The 22135-nt window shown below is 40.7% G+C and overlaps 1 protein-coding gene across 2 annotated transcripts; it reads right to left on the bottom strand.

The window, feature by feature from the left end:
* Window positions 1-3474: 3474 nt before the first annotated feature.
* On the bottom strand, window positions 3475-22119 carry ddx21 (DExD-box helicase 21). 2 transcript variants are annotated; one of them, XM_088917839.1, is made up of 16 exons: window positions 21961-22119; window positions 21212-21499; window positions 20073-20222; window positions 18662-18737; window positions 17183-17361; window positions 14618-14735; window positions 13924-14109; window positions 12842-12987; window positions 8628-8777; window positions 8308-8469; window positions 7906-8025; window positions 7714-7787; window positions 6166-6325; window positions 5245-5379; window positions 4534-4578; window positions 3475-3954 (listed from the first exon to the last, which is right to left on the bottom strand). In XM_088917839.1, exons 1-16 carry the CDS (start codon window positions 22042-22044, stop codon window positions 3694-3696), a joined length of 2334 nt encoding a protein of 777 aa, XP_088773965.1. In that variant the 5' UTR covers window positions 22045-22119; the 3' UTR covers window positions 3475-3693. The 2 variants fall into 2 exon arrangements, with proteins under 2 accessions (XP_088773965.1, XP_088773964.1); XM_088917838.1 differs by having other exon boundaries at window positions 3493-3954; window positions 20073-20282.
* Window positions 22120-22135: the final 16 nt, after the last annotated feature.

Here is a 22135-nt window from a genome sequence, read left to right as displayed (position 1 = left end):
TGTAATAGTAACATGTACGTTTCTGTATATGTCTATATCCCATGTTCCTTTTGCAACATATAACATTTGGCCAGACTTCGCATCAACTACATCCCTACACTTGTTAGCAGTGGTGATTTTTAAGGGGAAACGGAAGTGAATTTATCTTGGCATGACAGATACGATTAAAACACAGAACCTCTTAAAATCTTTCAATAATGGTACACGTCCCACCTTTTAAATATTAATATTGGCTTCTCTCTAAATACAGCGAACAACTTTATAAACTTGTTCATATTCTGTAACTTACGATAAATGCTACCAGGTGGATAGTCAACAAAACTTGACAGTTTTCTGATTACAGGGCAATACAAAATAGGAAAATTCAACCTCTTTCCGTAAGTAAAAACATACGCAGTTGAATCTTGCAGACATTTTATATAAGAAACCCTAGGTTTTCAGATGCTGGTAAACAGACGTGTGGCAGTAAGAATAAAGTCTTTTTCTCTCAAAAAAGGATTTGTCATTCTTTTAAAATCTTTGCACATCCAGCACCAGCCAGACATTCACACGGATGCATAGACACCCAAAGCTTCAGAGAAAATCCTCAAAAACATTCGAAGTACAAGAGAGTACGAGTCGGGCGGCACAGAGGCGCTGTGGTTTGCATTGCTGTCCTGCAGCACTGGGGCCCTGGCTTCAGTTCCTGACCTGGGGTGCAATTGGCAGGGAGTTTGTACATTCTCTCCGAGCTGGGTTTCCTCTGGCTGCTGTACTTAACATCTTTGTGTTACTACTAAACACAGTAGTTTCATCTTGAACAACTTCAATGTTCATATTGATCTTCATACACAGGTACATCTGTGGTGCTCAGGCGGTGGCTCTATGGCTAAGGATCTGCACCTGTGGCTGGAAGGTTGCTGGTTCAAATCCCATGTCTGGCAGAGGAATCCTACTCTGTTGGGCCCCTGAGCAAAGCCCTTAACCCCAACTGCTCCAGGGGTGCTGTACAATAGCTGACCTTGCACTCTGACCCCAGGCTTCTCTCCATGTCTGTGTCTCATGGAGAAAAGCTGGGGTATGTGAAAAGACAAATTCCTAATGCAAGAAATTGTATAGGGCTAATAAAGAAACATTATTATTCATTATCTAGCTATATTGCTAACTTAATAATCCATGCTTTCCTTGTCTTTCAAAGGCAAGTTTCATTTTGACTGTCCGACAGAAAAATTTCCACAGAATCTAGAAGCAGCTGTGATAACCAACATGATTTAAAAAGTTATGACAACCAAATGTCATTTCCAAGTAAAAAAAAAAGTTGCCTCTCTTCTTTCATCGCTGGCCCGCAGCACTGATGCCGTTGCCAATTCACCTTTCGAGACTTGAAAGTCAGTTAAGGTTCTGTACCTTGCAGGTATCTGCACATAGACTGGTACTGTATTTGTAAGGACAATACTGTCAATTCTTAAAGGAAGGGTAATAAAAGAGCATCACAAATAGGATTACAGTTCAAATTTGTATAGGTACCGAATACCTACAGGATTTGTGGCCAGTTACACAACGTTTGAACTTGTACGTTAGTTTTATCACTTCTGGATCAACCAGTGAACACCCAAAACGACCTTGTTTTTTAATGATGTTGTTCATTTCGAATACATATTTACATACTACTATGACAGTGGATGACTAATGGATTTATGTGATGGGCCTCTTAAAAGACAAGGAGGGCTCTCTGCAATATCTCTGCTTAGATCTTCTGCCTGTATAATGATGCTATTTATTTATCTTCACAAGTGCAACATGATACCAGAGCATGATTGGAATCCTTACAGATTTATCAGCGTTAATTCTTAGCACGCTACGTTAACACCGGACTGACCTAAAAGTACACTCCCAAGAGACGTCGACAACCGATCTTCGATTTTCGATTTTTCAAGCTGCAGGTGCCAGGAGGACGGGAAGGGCAAGAGAAACGGAATTGAAGAGAGTGAAGCAGTCTGAAAAAAGCACACGCAGCCCCTCTGTTGGACCCTAGGCACCAATCTCACTTGATGAAAAGCACCAAGAGCAGAGTAAATATCCAGGAGCACACTTTACAACAGCATGGAGCTATCTGTCCTTGCTTTGAGTCAAGTGATCTGAAAATTCATTAAGTACTGCAATTGATCTGGAAATGCAATTGAACCTCATGCCAGTCTTAAATTTACATTTGATGCGCAAGTTTCTGCCCTCAAATAAACTGAAAACAATATTTCCTCCTTTGCCCTGTACTTCAGTTGTCACCCTTTGCAGAAGAGGTCTTTTGAGACTGGTGTTGGAAAATTATTGTAAAAATCAAATAAAGCTAAAAACTTCTTTCCATACTTCACATATACAAAAAGCAGAACCTCTTTGAACTGTTAATATAAGCACTGAAACCCCTCTCTCATTTGTCCCTGCCCCTGCCTGTTGAGTTCTTGTTCTGGTCTCTCTCTTTCCCAACACACCTGAAAAAGCTTACACAGCCCAAAGGTTTGACTTCTTTCTCCTCTTCAGCATAGTATAAACTCAATTAAGCTTTGCTGAAAATGTTAAGATTGCTGCTGTATGATAGCTGTTTTTTTTGCAATCATATATACAACTAATGACACCTTCAGCAAAGATGCTCACAAAAACATCTTAATGGTTCCTTTCATTGATCTGACAGCCAGCTACCTGTGAAATCCCCTCCCTTACTTGATTCCCTGGACCCAAAGTATGAGCCTATTGTTAATGATTGATAATCATATACCATTTGTTTCATTATTATCTGTCGCTTATTTTTGAGAGGTGTTTGCTTTTATGTAATGTGAGTGATCTTCCAGTAACTAAACCTTTAACTAAACTAACAAGTTGCTTGATTGGAACATTTTGCAAGTCTTGTTTTTCCAGTTCAAAAGTTTAGAGTGTTAAGTTGTTTATGAAATTCAATAATTAAACGGAAGCCTCCAAGAGAAAAACATTGAATCGGTTTAACTAAACCCCATTTCTACATCAAGTGTTCAGCTGTAACTGAGTGCTTTGTGTGTGTAGCACCCAGTGAAAACTGCCGCTTGCTATGCAATGTGTTGTGGATATATGTTGTGTATTGCTTCTACAGTTACCTCACGGTGTAGAAGCTTGAGAAGTGAGTTTTTTTTTTAAAGAAAAAAATTTAAAAATTATTGTTTTGAGGGAGTGTGTCCTTCATGGACTTTGAGGGGAAAAAAAAACATTGTCTATCCCCTTGCTGTTCAGGAGCACATCAAATAAATTAATAAGAGCTGTCGAAGTTTGGGGTAACATGTGGGCCTCCAGGACTTGGAACATGTCAACAACTTGGAACATGTCAACAACACAACCTTGGTATCGTCTGGGTGTAAACTAAGCTGAGGGAAAAAAAGTTTTATCCTGAATAAAAGGGTGTGGTGAGAGAAAGGAGATGTACTTGATTGTCGACAAATCTCTCGGTGTCATTTCTTAACTCAAACTTTATACTAAAGTATTGGAAAGAAGTAGAATTGTTTTTTTAAGAACACTTTTAATGAATTTGGTCTCATTCAAGTGAATGGGCTTACATATAATATGCAACTGCGCAGCAACTGTCCCATGTTTTTAAGGAAAGCAGGAAAACAGGAAAGACGGCAACGCAGTTTTCTGGATTCTGCTGCAGTCTGACAGCCATTTCCAAAGTGGCAGAAGCGTCACTAGTCCAATTTAGTAATTAAACGCTTGGTCAAAGTTTCTTTTCTGACCCTCCCGTCTGTCGTTCCTCCCTCCTCTGCCCCGGTTATTCCTGCCCCCTCTGCTCCGGTCGTTCCTGCCCCCTCTGCTCCGGTCGTTCCTGCCCCCTCGGCCTCTGCTGAAGGAAGATCTGCCTCCGAACCTGGAGCCGTGGTCCCTGCTGGGAGCTTCCTCCAGCTCAGGGAGCTCCGTTGCCACACACAGCTGCCAGCGGCGGGAGTCCTGCCACTTTTCCTGTGCAAGACAGTTTTTCAGCATTAGTGAAAGCTGGCCAAGGCATGTAAAACACTTGCTGTCTCCAAGTTAAAGCATTACATAAATACACCCCATTGGAAAGACCAGGGAACTAAAATATGGGAGAGCTTTTCCATCTCTGCAGAGAAATGGCACGGGAACTGGTTAATCAAACACCTGTCAGGATGTCAAGAGTTGAAAAACATATCCACACTTTCTGTTTTATTAAACTTCTAGCAGCAGGAGCACATATTTCACGTTACCAAGCACTAGCTAAGCAATCCGAGATAACTTAAAGATTATTTTTACACGTAATGTTGTGTAATTTGAAGCAGTAGCATCACTCCCCATCAGCTTGAGCGTTAAGCTTCTAAGCTGCTGGCTTGGAAACCCAATACGTGCGCTCCAGCTTCAAACTGATGATGTATGATGCTTGGCTATAGAGTTCCATCACATGAGCATGGACTTTGTCTCCAGTTGTTCAGAACAAACCAGAACTGCCCCTCTGGTCTTTCCAATGACATGCTTCGAAGGGTCACCAATACATCGGGGACTATACAAAAATCAACCAATTGTTACCAAGATCTCCTTCACGTTTTCTTCTGGGACATCAAAGCATACTCCCTAAAAATAACACAAGGAAACAATGAGAAGTTGCACAAAAGCAGCGTGCTGTGAATAACAACATGAGAACTGTTACAAATGAGACGAGACCATTCGGTGCAGGTAGTCTGTTTGGTACTTGGTACTTAATTGATCCAAGGATCTTGTCCAATTGCTTCTCAAATGAAGCCAGGATATTGGCCTCAACAACATGGCTGAGAAGTTACTTCCATACTTTGGGTAAAGCAGTGCCTTCAGTTCTCAGTTTTAAATGCACTTCCATTTAGTTTCAACTTTGGTTGGCGTTTCAGTGTGCATTTGGACGAAATCCACTGGGTTGACTAAGGCTAGAATAAGGTCTTTCCATGAGAACTTGATGCCATTGGGAAGGTCTTCAACAAACTCTTGCATAGAAAAGTTCATTTAACTGGCAAAACGCATATGGCTTTGTGCCTTCTCAACTCTGACCTTCATGCACTATTCCAGAAAAAAAGTAGCTTCTTCGAAAAACACTGGTCACGTTTCTGCGTGTTACACTAGATCACCAGGGACATTAGTGCAAATTTTTCTAATGTTCTCAGCTGTGATACAAAGTATCACAACACACTAAGTCACATCTTGGTTTGTAACTTGTAACTTGAATACTTGACAAGAATCTCACAGACAAGTGCATGGAGCAGTACTTACAGTCTTCCCTTTTACGAAGGTTAATCTCGTGATCTTGCTGTCTATGTCCTCTCCAAGCTGTTCCTTCAGCCCCCTCCAGGCATAGCTCATTGTGTGCATTTCTATTGAGCAGGTCAACACCATAGTCACAAAGCCCTGGGCGAAGAAAATAAAAATATTGACTTTCTGATGTTAAGAAATCAGTTCACAGAAGGAAGAGTGGGGAAAGGCACTGCTTACAGGAGAAGAGCAGCTAACTGTGTTATGTTACTGTTCAGTTTCAGAGAAAGGATGCACAGTTACTTACAGGCAATGTCTGACACTGCTGTATCTATACCTATAGGTACTGTAATATTTCTTCATGTAAAAAAAAACACATCTAAATATCCAAACTCTTTATTTAGCTGACTCGGATTCTGTCGAATAAGTGACACTGTTGAGTGGCTGGACATGAAGTCTTAGTCTTGAAGTGTCTATTAAGGTTTAGATATATTTATATATATTTTCATTAATGTTTCTGGGAACACAGGCTTTTCATGTTGCATCCAAGTTATAAAAATGAACAAGCAATGGCGTTTCTCTGCTTAGCTCTCCAGAGGGTCTTAAGAAACGTATTTCAAAACTACACCAAACTGTGCTGTAACTTCTCAGATCTTTAACTGAGCAAAAATCGCACTGCATTGATCAATTGATTTATTGAGATGATTTCTATTATCAAGAACCACGTCCTGTCCTGGTACAAATGAAATAGGAGCTTCTAATCTATATTTCAATTCAAACAGCTTAAGTCATCTGGAAAGTTAATGAATATTTTCCTTAACAGAACTTTTAATATTTCTGATAGTGGGCCCTGGCCACTGTAAACTGAAAATGGAATAGATTAGCTTGGAAAGTCCGGATACCAACAACCTTTTATTCGCACATGAATGTGAGTATACGTACAGCATCACAGGACAGCAGAGAGCGCTGTTCAATGGACTTGGCGCCAGAGATGTGTGCCAAGGCGGCAGCCAAGGCTTCTACTGCCCCTCGCTCTTCCACCAGCTTCTCCGCTGCCGAGCGGAAATACTCGATAGCAGCTGGGGGCACTGAATCCAGAAACCTGCGTTGGCGAAAGTGACAGACATGTGACCGCAGCACATCACCCCAGTGCACACCCCGACCCCACTTTCCACTCTAACCTTTAACACTTCCAAAAACTTTGAATAACATGTCCAACAATGAGCCAGATCAGCCCATTGGCCAACGCACATCGTACACATGAAAGGACCGCCCACTATAATGGCACAAATATGCAGCCTCCAATGGCAAATTTCATTAATGTGAACTACGTATATAATATTAAGTGGGAAGACAACACTTCCATGCTGAAGCCAAGCCTAGTTTCTAATTCTGAAAAGGGGAATCAGGGCCTCTCTCAAGTGACTCAACGGGTAAAAGCGCTAGCCAAACGCAGGTTAAGCTCCATGATGACTGGTTTGAGCCCGGGTCTTGTCACCGGCCATCTGGGACCAGATTCCCTAAGTGGTATACAGGAGGCTGAGTGCCTCAAGGGTACTGTAGGAAGAATCGGTCAGGCTCTATAAGCATTCAGGGACACGGTGACCCCAGTGGCCTCTTGGCGCTTGCAGGCATGCGGTGCCGTCGGTGACGGAAACATGCCACCCCTCACGCTGAACCTCCAGGACAGAAAAGTGGTGTACGCGATGTGTTAAAAGTGGACTGGAGGTGAGCAGGCAGGAGGAGTCTGTCTCTGCATTACTGTTGTCCCCTGTGTGCCGTCACTGGGTTCGTGGAGGCAAGCTGAGACATGAAAAACACACAGCTGGCACTTCCAAATTGGCTGGGTATAACAAATGTATTTACGGATTCTTAAATTTAAGAAAAAAAGAGATAAGGGGAATCCAATTAAGTGGCATGCTTGTACCATTATTCAGGTTACAGATAGAAAGACTGCACACTTGAAACAAAGAGTGCTGGACAGATCCTGAGACAGGTTAACAGAAGTTGACAAATCTCCGATCAAGGGTTTTTCGGCTGTTTTTATAAACTTACGGTTTTTGCTACGCTATTTTCTGTTTAAGTTCTTTTTTGGCCTCAGCTCACATATTTAGCAGAAAACATACGTCAGTCAACTGAAGCTGACCTACTACGTTTGCACAACAGGACACGTTCTGACTGTCAAAAGTTACAGTAGTAGATTTACACGATTACTTTTAAACAGAGATTCAAAAAGAAATTTTTAACATTTCCACTGTTCAGTTCCTCATATGTACAAAGTTTTGATTCTATTTCTAGTGAACTGCAGTTTTACAACTCAGTTGTAGTAGTGAAGGAAATAGAATATTTTTTTCCAATATGCACAGACAATCAGGAAATCTAGACTCCAAAACCACAGATATGTCTGGAATCTGTGTATCATGTGAGTTTTACACGCATTATGGCACTTATCACACAATTTTAGAGGACTGTAGCGAGTTAGCAGCATACCTTAAGGCATCTTTACTGGAAGCTTGGATGATTTCATGTGCAGTTGGGACACTAACTCTCTTAAATGTTATACCCTAAAAGAAAGGCAAAATTAGACAGGGTTACAAACCTAGAAATATCCTTGCTGACTAGAACAAATTAACCTCACTTCACAAACTGTACAAAAACAAAGCAACAGAGTCTGAAACTTACAGCTTTGTACTCCACATATCTGAGCATTTGCTCTTCCTTGTGCTGGTAGAAACAAATGCAAACCCCAGTACGGCCAGCCCTGCCAGTTCGACCAGAACGATGGATGTAGGAGTCCACATCCTGAAGGAAAAAAATAACCCATAAGCAAGTCAATCACTCTGTACAATGAGGAGCTGGATAGAAGTTGGTTGAAGGAGTCTAGAGAAAATACTGAAAGCCTAAATAAAGAGCACCATCTCATGACAGAGAACAAACTGAGGACATTCACCATAATTTTTGGTGAAATTCCATCAAGGACTTGAATTTTATGATTGCCAAAAGAAATGAGTTTGAAATGAGTTCCAAGGCCAAAATGCATGTTAAATCATTCATGCGTGGTGCTGGCCATTTTCAGCTTCTCACCTTTGGCGGGGAACACTGTATGACCAAGTCGACCTCTGGAATGTCCAGCCCCCGAGCTGCTACGTTCGTGGCCACCAAGACCTCGAAAGACCCGTTCCTGAAGCCCTTCAGCGTGAGCTCCCTTTGCTTCTGAGCAATATCCCCGTGCAAAGGCTGGGCAACCTGCACAGGAGGCAGACACACACATCGCTGGAATAAAAACGGTGGCTCACTCCCCTCACATGCGACGCTTTCACCTAGGCAATCTGTTCTTAAGGGTTTAAATATCCTAAGACTTCACGACTGGAAGCGTCACAAGGTAACTGAAGCACAAATCGCACCTGCTTGATGGACTCGTTGTGCGTCAGCTCGTCGACTTCTCTCTTAGTCTCGCAGAAGACAATTGTGCGCCCGTGGCTCCCGCTGTACACCTGGATGACATCTCCTATGACCGATGCCCGCTTGGTCCAGTGACACATTATGGCCAAGTGCTATAAAAGAGGCAACGCGTACAGTGAGCGTTCACTACCCATTTTACAATCCCACATCCCCTTGCCGTATACGGTGTGCGGAACACACTCTGAAAGAGAGCAGAACGAACTAAAGAGTTCAAGATGGTCAAAAATGAATCGGGCACATCTGCAGTTTCAGCTTGAAACATGGGCTGATGTCACGAGAAGGTCCGAGTCCCTCAGCGAAGTGAATAAGCAGCCTGGCCTGAGACGACACCACACAATCTAATACCCCAACGCAAAATTCTTGTCATTTTACTAAATGTTGTTTACTGAAATTTTATTCACTAGAATAAAAAGAAATAGAGGTCTTAACTCAAAAAGCTCACTCCCCATAATTTCTATCCTTTCATTCTGTTGATGCATGTTTTTGCACATTACCTGTTACCTTTTTGTTGTTTTGCACATTGCCTGTTGTTGTTTTTGCACACTGCCTGTTGTCTCCGTCTTTCTTTTATTATACAATTGTATTGTTGTTGTTGTTGTTTTTTGTACTACGTATCGTCCGAGAGCTAGCTAAATAGCATTTCGTTATACCATATACCTGTATATGAGTATAATGACAATAAAACTTAAACTTGAACTGTGGGGTATTTTGACAACTGCTTTATACCAAGATGTGAGCTATGAAGTGTTTGTCCAACTAAACAAACAAAAATCAAAAACTGAGACTGGCCTGGTGACTCACTGAGAGACAAAGGAATACTGTTATCTGACCCTTAAGGGTTTGGAATGCAGCAATTAGTCAATTGCTCACAAACTATCTTCTGGGGAATTCTGCTATTATTGGATCAAAAGGTTCAAATTATCATGAGAAAGTTTTAAGTCATGCAATTAAATACCTAAACTCTTTCTCCACAAAGTAATACAATTCTGTAGCTAGCACAAGCTGCACCCGATAGTGTTCAAAAGCACTGAAAAAAGCAGCACACAAAAGAAGTGGAAAAAATGTTCATCGGAAAACCAGCAGCTACACTGAAACGTCACAGTTCTACTTCACCTACAAGTCAGAGCATTTAATTCCTGGGGAGAGGACTAGATCCTTTTACATTAGAAAAGGGATATGGATTTACAGGGATACTCTGAACAGTATAGAAAAGGGCAAACATGAGGCACAGCGTCATGGCTTGTCATTTGCAGTTCGTATCTAATCTGCTCAAGGCCTTACTTGCATTAGAAAGAAAATATAAGGAAATGGATATCATCTGAGGTATCTCCCCAGATGCAGGAATGCCAAGAGATAAGTAAACAGATGATAAAAAGGGGTTTCTGGTTATTTACTCTGCTTAATTGTAGTAAAGTTCAATTCAATTTTTCAATTACTTAAAGCCTTTAACAACTATTAAGCACAGCATATATAAGGAGACAGGAGAAGGAACATCACCACCACCCTTTTCTTTCTCTGGTCCTGTGCAATGCACGAGGACCCTGCTCTGATCGGTCTGAGAGACCAGATAATTGGCTAAGTAATCTGACTTTTATTATAGAGTTTGCCGACTTATTTTATTTTAGGAAGTTCTAATATCCTGTATTGTGGAATTCCCAGACTAAAAACGCTCTCTCCTAGTTTGGTGGTGTCTTTAATAGAATAGGCACCATCTTTTTAGAATAGGGTGATTTATTCCATTCACTTTTGGACATCCATTTTGTAGGAAGGAGAGTCAGGTTTGATTAAAACACAGGGATTTTTATTTTTGTCCCATTAAAATGTGAAACAGAAACTGTGGATTACATGGCCAAAACACTGTATTTTCTAGCTCTGGATGATGTTCCTGAAACCCATTGATCTGTTTGTATGCGTTCTTGTTTAATGTTGTGTAATTGATTCACTACTGACTGACTCATTATTTTTTCCCACCAGAGCTGATGAATGATGAAGATATCATGTCCTTTTTCACATACCTTAAATTTCACCTAATTCTCACGTATAATTATTTCTTGACCCCCCCCCAACTCTCTCTCTCATTTGCAACAACTACAGTATGTATGAATGCAAGACATGTCTTCAACAGTAGCCAAGCTAATTCAGGACGATCAACCACAAGCAAACAGGTTTTTCTGGTCACTCTTAAGTCATCAATTTGTAAAGATATGGAGCATGTGAGTTTTGATCAATTAATAAACTTAGTTAAATTGTTAAATAAAGCAAAGGATGGCCAGCTGAGGTCCCCAAATGCTACAGCATAGTGGTGTTCTCATTTCAAACAATTTCTAGACTACCGAAATGAACAGATCACCCGTTCCACTGGCCAAAACTTAATTGTTCTAAGTCTTCACAAATTAATGTTTTATAGGCGACTTACAAAACCTGCTGAATTGTGACTCTTGGGGACCAGTGCTAGCCTCCCCTGGACTAGTTTTAACTGTTGTAGAAGATGTATCTGACATTCACACTTAAATTAATACAGAGCACTACTGACAAAGTGTACTGTTGTACAGAACAGATGACTATAGTTCATTGCTTTACTATAGTTATCAGTACTGTACTACAATAAACTGATGATACATGGCTTATTTCAATGTCAACAGCTCACTGAGAGCTCCTTACTAGGAGGTTCCATCATACTTTGATAGAATTAACTACAGTAACAGACCTTCACATAAATGCACGGAAAAAAGACAAATTCCTAATGCAAGAAATTGTGAAGGGTTAATAAAGTGATGTTATAAATACATTTTAGAGTAGTCAGTTTTTGGTATGATGTCTTAAAGTTTCAGGTGTTATATTTTTATTTAACACTCTCAGACCAGTCTGACAAGTCTGTATGCCAAAACAACAATAATGCCTCTTCTGCGGAACTGCTCACGACAAACACTAGATTCTTAGAATTGCTGATAAATTGGCATGAAATCATGATTCCAGGGAATGTCTCCACATTCTTCACCTACCTCTGAACTACAAAGTACTACTCCCTGAAACTGTGACTTATAAAATAATTATTTAACTGTACAGCTGTAATGTGGGATCTCAAGTCAGAACTTGCTTGATACTTCTGATATGTAAAGGTGATCACAGGAGGGATCTATCTTTGAGTGCATTCAAACTGCTCACTTTATTAAATTGCTTGATTCATTGTTTCAGAACCAGACCCCTATTTAAAAATGACTAAATTAATGTTACTGCATGAGTTGTAACAGACCAATATCCTTGAAAGCATGTTTTTACGGCATGTTGAATAACTGCAATCTTACAAGGGAATTTTCCACTCCAAGCTTTTTTTCATTCATTTGCAGCATATTAGCTTTACAGTAGTTATAATATATATTGAAGTAGTTCAGGTGGGTAGCTGCATCAGCATGCGTAGGCTGCAAACGTTTGCATACACCTGAAGAAGGCTCCACGGCTGAAACGTTGTGTTTTTTATTCTTCTCTTTCCAGTATGGAATAAAACTATTACTTGTTCCAATATATATATACACTAATGATATCCTGCACATAGCTGTTAAAATATTTTTGTTTCCACATCACAATTCATGCACTAGATTTTACCCCTAGAAGCACATCTGTATGTTTTGTGGACAGATAAAAATATATCAACTGACACTAACAAAAGCATTGAAAATCAAGGGATAGTATTTTAATTGAAAACTGCAAATGTGCACTAGTAAAGGCCTCATTAATAGATTCATGTCTACAACTTTGGTTGCCACATAACTGTTGTTGTTCTGGAATCAGTTGAGCGTGCATTATTTTTCCTGTGCTCAAAGGAATGCCCTATATCAACAACGTAAAATAAACGAACCTCTTTGTTTTGAGGAAAGAATGTGACGTCGTTTTTGAGGCGGCACCTGAAGAAGGCTAAAAAAAACAAAACACTGTGTTTCTTCCTTCTACTTTTCATCAATGAAGTAACCTTAACTTGTTTCTATGCGCTTAAAAATAAGCTCAGTCTGTAACGACACATGTCAACTGTTTCATTGCTACCACTCACTGCTTAATCTTTTTACACAGGGTCAGCCTTCAAGCACACAGGGTGCCTTTACAGACAAGGGGCAAGGCGAGGGGATGGGGGAAAAAAAAAAAAGACTTCGCGCACACTTACTTCCACTGTGGTGGCAGTCTTCTTGGTTTTCTGACCGATGAGATCAACATGGTTGTATTCGGGTCTCATGTACTTTCTGGCCACGTCATACACCCAGTGGGGACACGTGGCTGAGAAAAGCAGTGTCTGAGGGTTGTTTTCAGAATCTAAGAGAAATACAAACAAGCTGGATCACTGCAAAGATCCCGATGCAAAGCCAACTGGTGCTGTAAGTGCAGTCAGCTAAGTGGGATTTAGATGAGACGCGCAGAATCGCCAGCAAAACTCGAGAATAGGAGAAAATACACACGTCTAGTACAGTAATTCTTTATGTGACTACAGTCAACAACTTTACAATAATATACCCCACATAGCAAATTGCACTCATGTTTAGTTCTTATCTGAAGTGAGTGAAAGTCTGGTCTTAAATGAGGACACTAGCTGTACTCTGTGCAGGTCTGTTTAAAAATCAAGCGAGTGTTCAGTCATGACCTAAAACATCTTTACATTATGATGATGTCCCTCCATAGCCTGAACACTCAAATTCGGAACTTAAATCACTTATCCTCCACTCTTTCAAGCAGACCGGTCATAATTTCAATTTTGCATTTGAATTGGATTTGCTAATATTAGTTGGCCTGTCTCCAAATATTATAATAGTAACCAAAAGTTACATACTAAATTCTCTAATCCTAAATGAATACAATTCAATTAATGTATACTAAACACAGAAATTAAACTGTTACTTTCATTGCAATAAACAGAAGTATAAAGAACTTGACCAAGAAAGAGTATTTCAGTTATTGTTATTATACACAAAGATACAGATATACATAATTTGTCAGGCGATGAAGTGTATCTGACAGCAGCTAAATATTAAGTTAAAAACATAAATCTATAACCAAACCAAATAAAAACATAAATATTGTAATGTTTTTTTTTATCCATGAGAAACCTCATGTAAAAACCACAGCAGGATGATGACTCCAGTAAAATGAAATGTTGCTTCAGTGGGCCTTCCAACGATTTCCTTATTGGGATCACAGACATTCCTAAACCTTTGTAAAAGACGAAAAACCTCATCCTTTCCCAAAATAAATTACCTTTCCGATAGGCAGCTGACAGGATCTCCTCTACCTGTTCTGCAAAGCCCATATCCAGCATCTGGTCCACTTCATCCAGAACCACGTGCACCAGCTTGGACAAGTCCAGCTTGTTATTCTGAAGGTGGTCTTTAATTCTCCCCGGGGTGCCCACAAGGATATCAATGCCATTGCGTATATTATCAACTGGAGAAACAAGGATTCAGAAAAAAGTTCCAGCTCCCTTCTTTTTTTTGATAACCGAACGAACAAAGTCTGATATTTGCTAAGATACTTGACAATACAAATGCCAAAAATAAATAATATTTGTAAAAGGCACAATTGAGAAAACTAAAGTAGTATATCGTAGAAGAGCAAGGTGATGAATGAACTAAACAGGCAACTACAACGTCATAGTGCCTATGTTAATTGCTTATTTTCCACGTATTATGTTATACATTCTGGATAACTTTCAATTATTCTTCGACAGCTTTGATTCAGTTGCGTGCAGGGAAGTATAAGGGGGAAGCTTACTGGCATAATAATTAGCTAGTAATAATGGCATAATAATCAGCATGATAACTCGGCTGATTCAAGACTTCTTTTTCCAAGTGAACTGCATCTATGGCAGTCACCTTGAATTCTATACTGCCCAATACACCGTTTTAAGAAATGTATTTCCACTGAAATGTAAATAGTGGGAAAAAAAACTCACACTGGGGATTGTAGGGACTTCCACCATAGAAACAAGCCACTGATAGCTTCTTTGTGATGTCCTTGAAATCTCTTGACACTTGAAGGGCTAGCTCTCTTGTAGGAACAAGAACAAGCACCTAGGAAACAACATGTAAATACTTAATAATTCTGCTGGCAGAGTCTTTTCCTGTACGAAACCTCTGTTATTTTGCGGGTTGCCCGGGGCATGGTTGCCACATGCTAACAAGGTAAGGACAGTTTGGGCTGGCAAGATTCTCCCTGTCTTTCCGAGTTAACACAAACAGCCTTTGGGGGTTACAGACAATTTTCCCACTATTCGCCACAGGTAATTCCAAGGAAATAAGTCATAAGGGAAAGTCCACAACCGCTCTTATTCAGTACTCAACCAAATATAACATTTTCCACACTAGACTGAAAACAAACAGCAGCAGAAATGTAAATGACACTATCCGTTTCCAACCAACTGAATAAACTGTGGAAAACAGGATCAGATGAGGGGGAAAAAAGGATAACAATGACAAACTGTTGACATTAAGCTACAGACACACCGAGGCTTGAAACTGCACCATGCAGTGAATGATATTAGTGAGGTCCGTGTTTTTGTGTCATCCCAGTAAGGGAACAAAAGTGTTAGTAACTGTGTAAAAATCTGTAAAGCAGTTTTGCAGTATGGGCTGTATAATAAAAAAACAAGAAAAAGAAAAATTAACCTCATAAGACAAATGAGGATAATTGTCACCTCTACATCTGTTCATCTATCTTTTTATTTCCTGAGGACCATCATTTAGCCACAGAAAATGTGCTTTTTTCCCCATTTTTTAAACAATAAACATTTGACAAAGCTCACAACTCAGTTCATGAGATGCCCTCCCCGTTTCCCAGACCTGTTCCAAGCTCTACTGATCTGATCCTCCTTCGTGACCATTTATTTCTGAGGCTTCCCATTTACATTTGTTGTAACTCTAAAATAGATGACTTTTATCATCTCCTCACACCTAGAGATGGCTTCACAGTCCAATGTTGCATTTCCCCTTCCTTTCTACACGGTATTATCCTGTATTGCTCTTTTGCAACATTTCTTATTACTCTTATTGCTTATTATTCTTGTGACAGCACTGTGAGTAACATCTTCCTTCCACTGACCATCAGATGAAAAATGGGTAGAGCACTCCACTTTCTTCACAAGGTAGCAAAATACTAGAACTGTATCTGACCATAATAAATGTTTTAATGCCCTGTGTTTTTCCACGATCAAAGAGCTCAACCTGCATTTGGGAGAAAGCCTCAACTGATTAAGACACTCAAGAGGCCCCCGATACTATATTTAACTGCACAGGTATTTTATACAACAGAAATATGACACTAATGGTGATTACAATCTGTTGTATGTACATTTAATTTAAAAAATCCTGATATTACAGCATAACAGCATACAGTGTATGTGCAGTACATTTAAATAATTCCCAGTAATATTCCTCATCTTGTTGCTGACATTGCAGTTTATCTGAGAGACTGCTTGTCTTTTCAATTTGTCTCATCTATCAAGCAGTAACCAGAAAGTTAAGACATTGTTTGAAACTAAATGTAATTTGAGAATCCTGCCTTTACAACATTATCTCTAACAGTTAAAACCACTAATTAAATGAAGCTCAATTATTTTTATTTTTTCCTGTTAGACAACTATTCTGCTCACACTGTTTAAAGTAGCTAGTTTCTGTAATTCATATCAGACTAATGTGCAATGGCTTTCAGACAAAATCAGTGACACTGATCAAGTCTCACATGGGAATACACAAGTTTGTATATCAACTAATGAAATTGTTGGTGGAAGTGTTATTATACACATATTATATTCATGTGCATCTGTGTGATGACAAAGAAAAGGCTGTTAAATTGTTGGGAAAATACTGTGAAAATAACTTTAATAAAACTTATTTCACATAAAATAAGTGATCAATGTTGGGATAAGAAATAGCTGGAGAAATCCAGATCACTGCAATAAGCAATTCTGATGGACCTGTAGGTGGCGCCTTTTCCCCAAACCAGAATCAATCAGATCAATGCCCCAGCATGGTGCCTAGGGACACTGAACTGCAGGGAGGTGCTGTCTTATGGGTGATATGTTAAACTGAGATCCGGACTACTTGGTCATTTAATATCTCATGGTATCACCCCCATTGGCCTGGATACACTCCTCTGTGAGCTTGCACAAACCGGCCTCCCTAAATTTCCCCCTTCATTCAGCTGAAGCGGTTTGCCTCGTCTCCTGTCTCTGATGTGCTGCGGCGTGGGTGGGCCTGCTGCTGCATGTCACCCAGATGAGGACTGTTTCAAAGGAAATCCCAGCACTGGACAGAGCAGTGGCAGTGTCATGCGAGTCCTGACCAGGGCCTGCAGCCACTGCAATATACAACCTACAGTATACACACACATATACCCAAATAAAGGGATACGAGTAACTGGCTGGGAAGAGAAAAGTACAGATGCCCAGCCCGTCAAAAAAGTGGATGGCAGAGACAGGTCTTGAAAATGGGGTGAAATCCAAGCTGTCCATTCACCCTACCTTGGGGGGTCTCCCCCTCTTCCTCTCTTCGGGAGACGACTGCAACTTCTCAATGAGGGGAATGGCGAAGGAGAAGGTCTTTCCTGTGCCAGTCCTCGCCTGACCAACCACATCGTTCCCATCGAAAACAAAGTCGAAGGTTTTCACCTGGATGTCAAACAAGTACGTCACGCCCCTCGCTGCACGGAGAAGGCAGGAGACACAGTTAGAACCCACAGGGACATAGTCGGAGCAGAGGGACAGGAAACCACACAGGGATTAATGTTAAATGTCTTCAGATTATGCAGAGGGAAGCCATAGCTTAGTTTTGTGCACCACACTACATTGATGAAAGAAAGATACGGAGATCAGCAGCTAAGCTGCAGTCCTCTACCTGTTAAAAGTGTCAGACTGTGAGAACATTATCTTTGAAAACAATTCTTCTAGGGTGAGCAACAAAGAAAAAAGAACAGCAGGATAAGTCAAAGCAGAATTTTGACAATTGATTTCCACATGTCTGAACTCAACGGTAATATACGCTTAAAGGCTTCTGTAACGCCCGAAATAATTTTTGGTGAATGATGCCCTCTAGTGGGCTTTATTTGTCATGCACATCAGCTCCATTCGGGCTTAAAACCAGCGTTTCTAACTGATTTTAAGTATCATGGGGAAAGAAAGAAAATATAAACAGCACTTATAAACTTTACTAATATTTCAAGAAATAGACCTGTGCTTTCATCTCTCATCTCTGGGTTTAATGTGGATGAAGTGGTAGTTCTCAGTAAGGAGAGAGGTACATAAAGACAGACCATGCTTGTATTCTTGAAGTACAGGGGTTCTTTTTCTTGTGTTTTACCATCATTGTAAAAACTAACATAGCACAGAACTTATTGTATTAGCTGCTGGCTAACATCCCTCATGGCCTCCAGAGAAGCAGAGAAGTGAATGACGATGCTCAGTGAAAGCACTGTTGCTTATAAGTGAGAATGCAGTAGCAGTACAGAACAAAAATGAAGATATCGTGAGATCGCTCTCCAATGCTGTGCTGGGTGTCGAATCCACAGCTGAGCTGCGAGAGTTCTGTGAAGTCATACAACTGTCCCACAAGAACACCAGAAGACACGGAATAACATAGGGAGACCCATAAACCAGTGCATTTATGCAACCGTTACTCAAAACACAAAATGTTTAAAGAGCAACTCTATTAATGACTGGACTGGAATACACTAACCCCCTTGGAGTACTACCATGACAGAAAAGCATGAATTTTAAGCTTCATCCTCTCTTGCATGTGAAGCACACTGTCAAATAAAAAGAGAGTCCCTCTCTATTGTAATCCTCTTTCAACCTTTGCCGTTGTCACACAGGTGCTCTGGTACTGGGTGGGCATAAACTAATCAGCATCAACTCATCAACCATTTTGTTGCTAATCTGTCAAAAGAGGCACAATTACAGGCTGAATACTGGTTTAAAATGAATAGGTAAGACGGGATGAAATACCTTGAAGAAGCTGAATGGTTTCTTTGGAGATTCGGAAATTGGAGAAGGCACCGGCTTTCTGTTCTGGAGTTAATTCCTAAACACATACAGAACACAATGGTACTTCAAAGAGAGGAACAACTGTAATTCCAGCATTTATCTTAAATCACTGCATCTGAGGGGTATATATGTGTGTGTGGGGAGGTTCAACTACAGTGCAAAGTCAAGCTTGGCTGAACACCAAACTTCAACCTTGACAGAAAAGTTGCAAAAAGTGGTTAAACAATGTTGCTTACAAGTTCATATGCACAAACTTTAAATATTCTGACAGAAAACATGAGTAAGCAAAGCCAATCCTTGCGATGTGTAACACAGCACATATAAGGCATTCTCCAATTTGTAAAAGAAATGTAGTCAGAATGAAATGGAGTTCCTTTATATGACCTGTTCAGAAAACACCACCAGTTTTTTTCCTCTGGAGTGATTTCAACAAAAACATTTACCATCAGGAGTATTTAAACACAGTGACAAGAGGCAAAGTATCAAGTGCCCGTGAATGCTGTGATCTGAAGTCTGAGTAACTGAGGATAGAAAGGCTTCTTTAGAATTAATAATGCAGTCTTGGGACTCTGTCTTAGCAGAATTTCTGCAGGGTGTTTGAAATTTCAAATAGATATACCAACAGTGAAAGTAGTAGTAATGTACTACACTTTCAGTTATAAGCACTTTCAAAGAAATAAAAAACTGCACAATTGTGTAGAAACTAGTATAAAAATACAGAAAATAAAAGCACAGCAAACTGAATTCATAAAACCAAGAGTATACCTAAATTACAGACTAAAGCAACTGTGGAAAATAGGTCCTTAAGCAAGTTTTAAAAAACATGTCAACAGACCTCAGCAGAGTAAGAAGGCCTAAATCAATATGTCCTACATTAAGAGCTGGAGTTAACGCATGCAATAAGCCTTAAAATAATCAGGTGCTAAGCCGTTCTGTGTTTTATACGTGAGCAGGACATCGGTGTCCACTCTAAATTTCCAATTATTTTTTTATAATTATATAGCTAACGAGCTTTTAAGAAGTCCTAGAAGAACTCCTGTAGTCTACATTGTCAATTGTAGGGGACAAAAAAAGTCTTCATGAAGGAAAAGCCCACTTAATTTAAAACATCTTCCCTTCCTTTCTTTTTAGTAAAGCTCCACCAAGCCCGATTTTATTTTACTCTTCAACTGAACACCAAATAGACTAGCCCACGTAACAAACAGACTGCCAGTCACATGAAGGGCAGACTTCAGATAATTAGGATCTTTTTAAAAGAATGTTCCATTAAAACACACACATGCAGGTTTTTCAAGTACAACAAACAAAAAACCGAGGCGCAGGCTTTGAGCATGCCGGTTTAGAAACCCGAAGCACCAGCCCGATTTCATACCTCAGCTTCCTTCTCGCTATCGATGCTGGAGTCCTCGCTGGAATGAGCCGGGGTGAGCACTGAGGCTCCCTGGTCCAGGAGCCTGCTAGCTTGCCGTTTCTCCTTCTTTGTCGAGACGCCATTGACGACTGCCTTCCCCGTCTTCTTCGGCTGATGGGGAAGCGTTAAACACCACAACGTTCTTAAGGGCTGTCGATGCTGTTGGAACTTCTGACACCGTAGGGAGGGGCGGGGGGGGGGCAAAAGTGTGTTTTTCTTAGGATAATTACATCTCGTGCTGCTCTGAAATCAACACTATTCTTAAAACAGGTACTGTAGGTATAGAGGTCAAATGCTGGGCTATGACTGTGATTTAAGAAGCATGTAGGGAACATTTAACATTTAATGCCAGCAGCCATATCACCCTGCAAGTCACACCTGGCAGCCCACTGAAGCTAAGCAGGTGTGAGCCTGGTCAGTACCTGGATGAGAGACCTCCTGGGAAAAACTAAGGTTGTGGTTGGAAGAGGTGTTAGTGGGGCCAGTAGGAGGCGCTCACCTTGCAGTATGTGTGGTTCCTAATGCCTCAGTATAGTGACAGGGACACTATACTCTGTAAAAAGGCGCCGCCCTTCGGATGAGACGTAAAACCGAGGTCCTGACTCTCTGTGGTCATTAAAAATCCCAGGGTGTTTCTCGAAAAGAGTAGGGGTGTAATTTCAGCGTCCTGGCCAAATTTCCCATGGCTCTTACCAATCATGGCCTCCTAATAATCCCCATCTATGAATTGGCTTCATTACTCTGCTCTCCTCCCCACTGATAGCTGGTGTGTGGTGAGTGTTCTGGCGCACTATGGCTGCCGTCGCATCATCCAGGTGGACGCTGCACATTGGTGGTGGTGGAGGGGAGTCCCCATTACCCGTAAAGCGCTATATAAGTGTAAGCAATTATTAATAATCTGTGAATGTCCATTTTTTCCTTCCTTCTAAACATAAACACTTTAGTAGCCCAATGGCACTGCACTCCACCGGGTATAAACATATCCTAGAGACTGAACTAACTTCAGATGTAATGAAAAGAGCTACCTTCTCTACCGGTATTAATACAACACGCGTAAATGAATAGCTTTAAAACCCGACCAGTAGACTCACAAGTGTTACCTTAGATTCTGTTTCATGGCCAGAATCACTGCAGGATTCTTCACTGGAATTAGGCAAATCTTTCATTAATGGTGTTCCATTGACGGATTTGGACTTGTGTTTCTTTGCTGAGCTGCCACTGACGGCGTCTCCGTTACTTGTCGTTTCAGAAGCTGGTGGCTCTTCGACATAAGCCCGCTTTTTCTTCTTGGGAGGAGGTGTGTCAGTCTCATCGGGCTGCCCTTCCACTATTCCCTTCTTTTTCTTGGGTTTCTTTTCATCCTTAGATTTCTTTCCCTTCTTTTGTTTCTGCCGACCAACGACAAAAACATACTTCGTCCAATGTGTTTACAAGCAATCCAAGTACATACCCAACACGTGGCTCCTGAAACGCCTGGCACCTGACAGCGTAAACCATGAAGATGTTTTGTGGATAAAACCCACAGCTCACTGCCTTTACATAAGCATGGTCGTTTTAAGCATTTGAACGTCACACTTTTATCATGTTGTCCGACAAGTGTTACAACAACGAAACTACATTATATAAATATACCAGAATTTAAAGATAAATTAGTAATACGTATTATTGATTACCAAATGCTACTCTGCTGTCCCGTCATAAGAATTAAATCTACTTTCTCCGAAAACGATTAAATATCTCACACACGTGTACACTCTCAGACACACGTGCTTGGCATCCATGTAACTTCTGACTGGGTACAGTATAAACACGAATGCTATTATAGCTTTAAACCATCGCCTTTCCCCACCTTGGATGGCTTATAGTCCTCCACACTGGTGTCAAGATCGTCTTCCATCCCGATGTCTTCACTTTCAACAATCCTTCCCGGCATTTTCACCCGATAAGTTCTCCCAAAGACGGGCTCCTACTGCCGTCTCGGCGACAAAGCTAACAAGGAAAGAACATCCCCCTCCACAACCACC

This window comes from Atractosteus spatula, chromosome 5, assembly GCF_055471065.1.
Source record: "Atractosteus spatula isolate fAtrSpa1 chromosome 5, fAtrSpa1.hap1, whole genome shotgun sequence".
In the NCBI taxonomy this organism is placed as follows: Eukaryota; Metazoa; Chordata; class Actinopteri; order Semionotiformes; family Lepisosteidae; genus Atractosteus; species Atractosteus spatula.
The sequence above is the reverse complement of the archived record's forward strand: the minus strand, read 5'-3'. Positions and strand labels throughout refer to the sequence as shown.

What these genes read in the sequence shown, in the direction of transcription:
- ddx21 (XM_088917838.1), bottom strand. Translation starts at nt 22,044, where the DNA reads ATGCCGGGAAGGATTGTTGAAAGTGAAGACATCGGGATGGAAGACGAT. An exon ending in AGACTGCCACCACAGTGGAA is followed by an intron (nt 8,778 to 12,841) that starts GTAAGTGTGCGC and finishes CCTCTTTTATAG; the next exon opens with CACTTGGCCATAATGTGTCA. An exon ending in CTCTGCTGTCCTGTGATGCT is followed by an intron (nt 5,380 to 6,165) that starts GTACGTATACTC and finishes TTCTTCGCCCAG; the next exon opens with GGCTTTGTGACTATGGTGTT.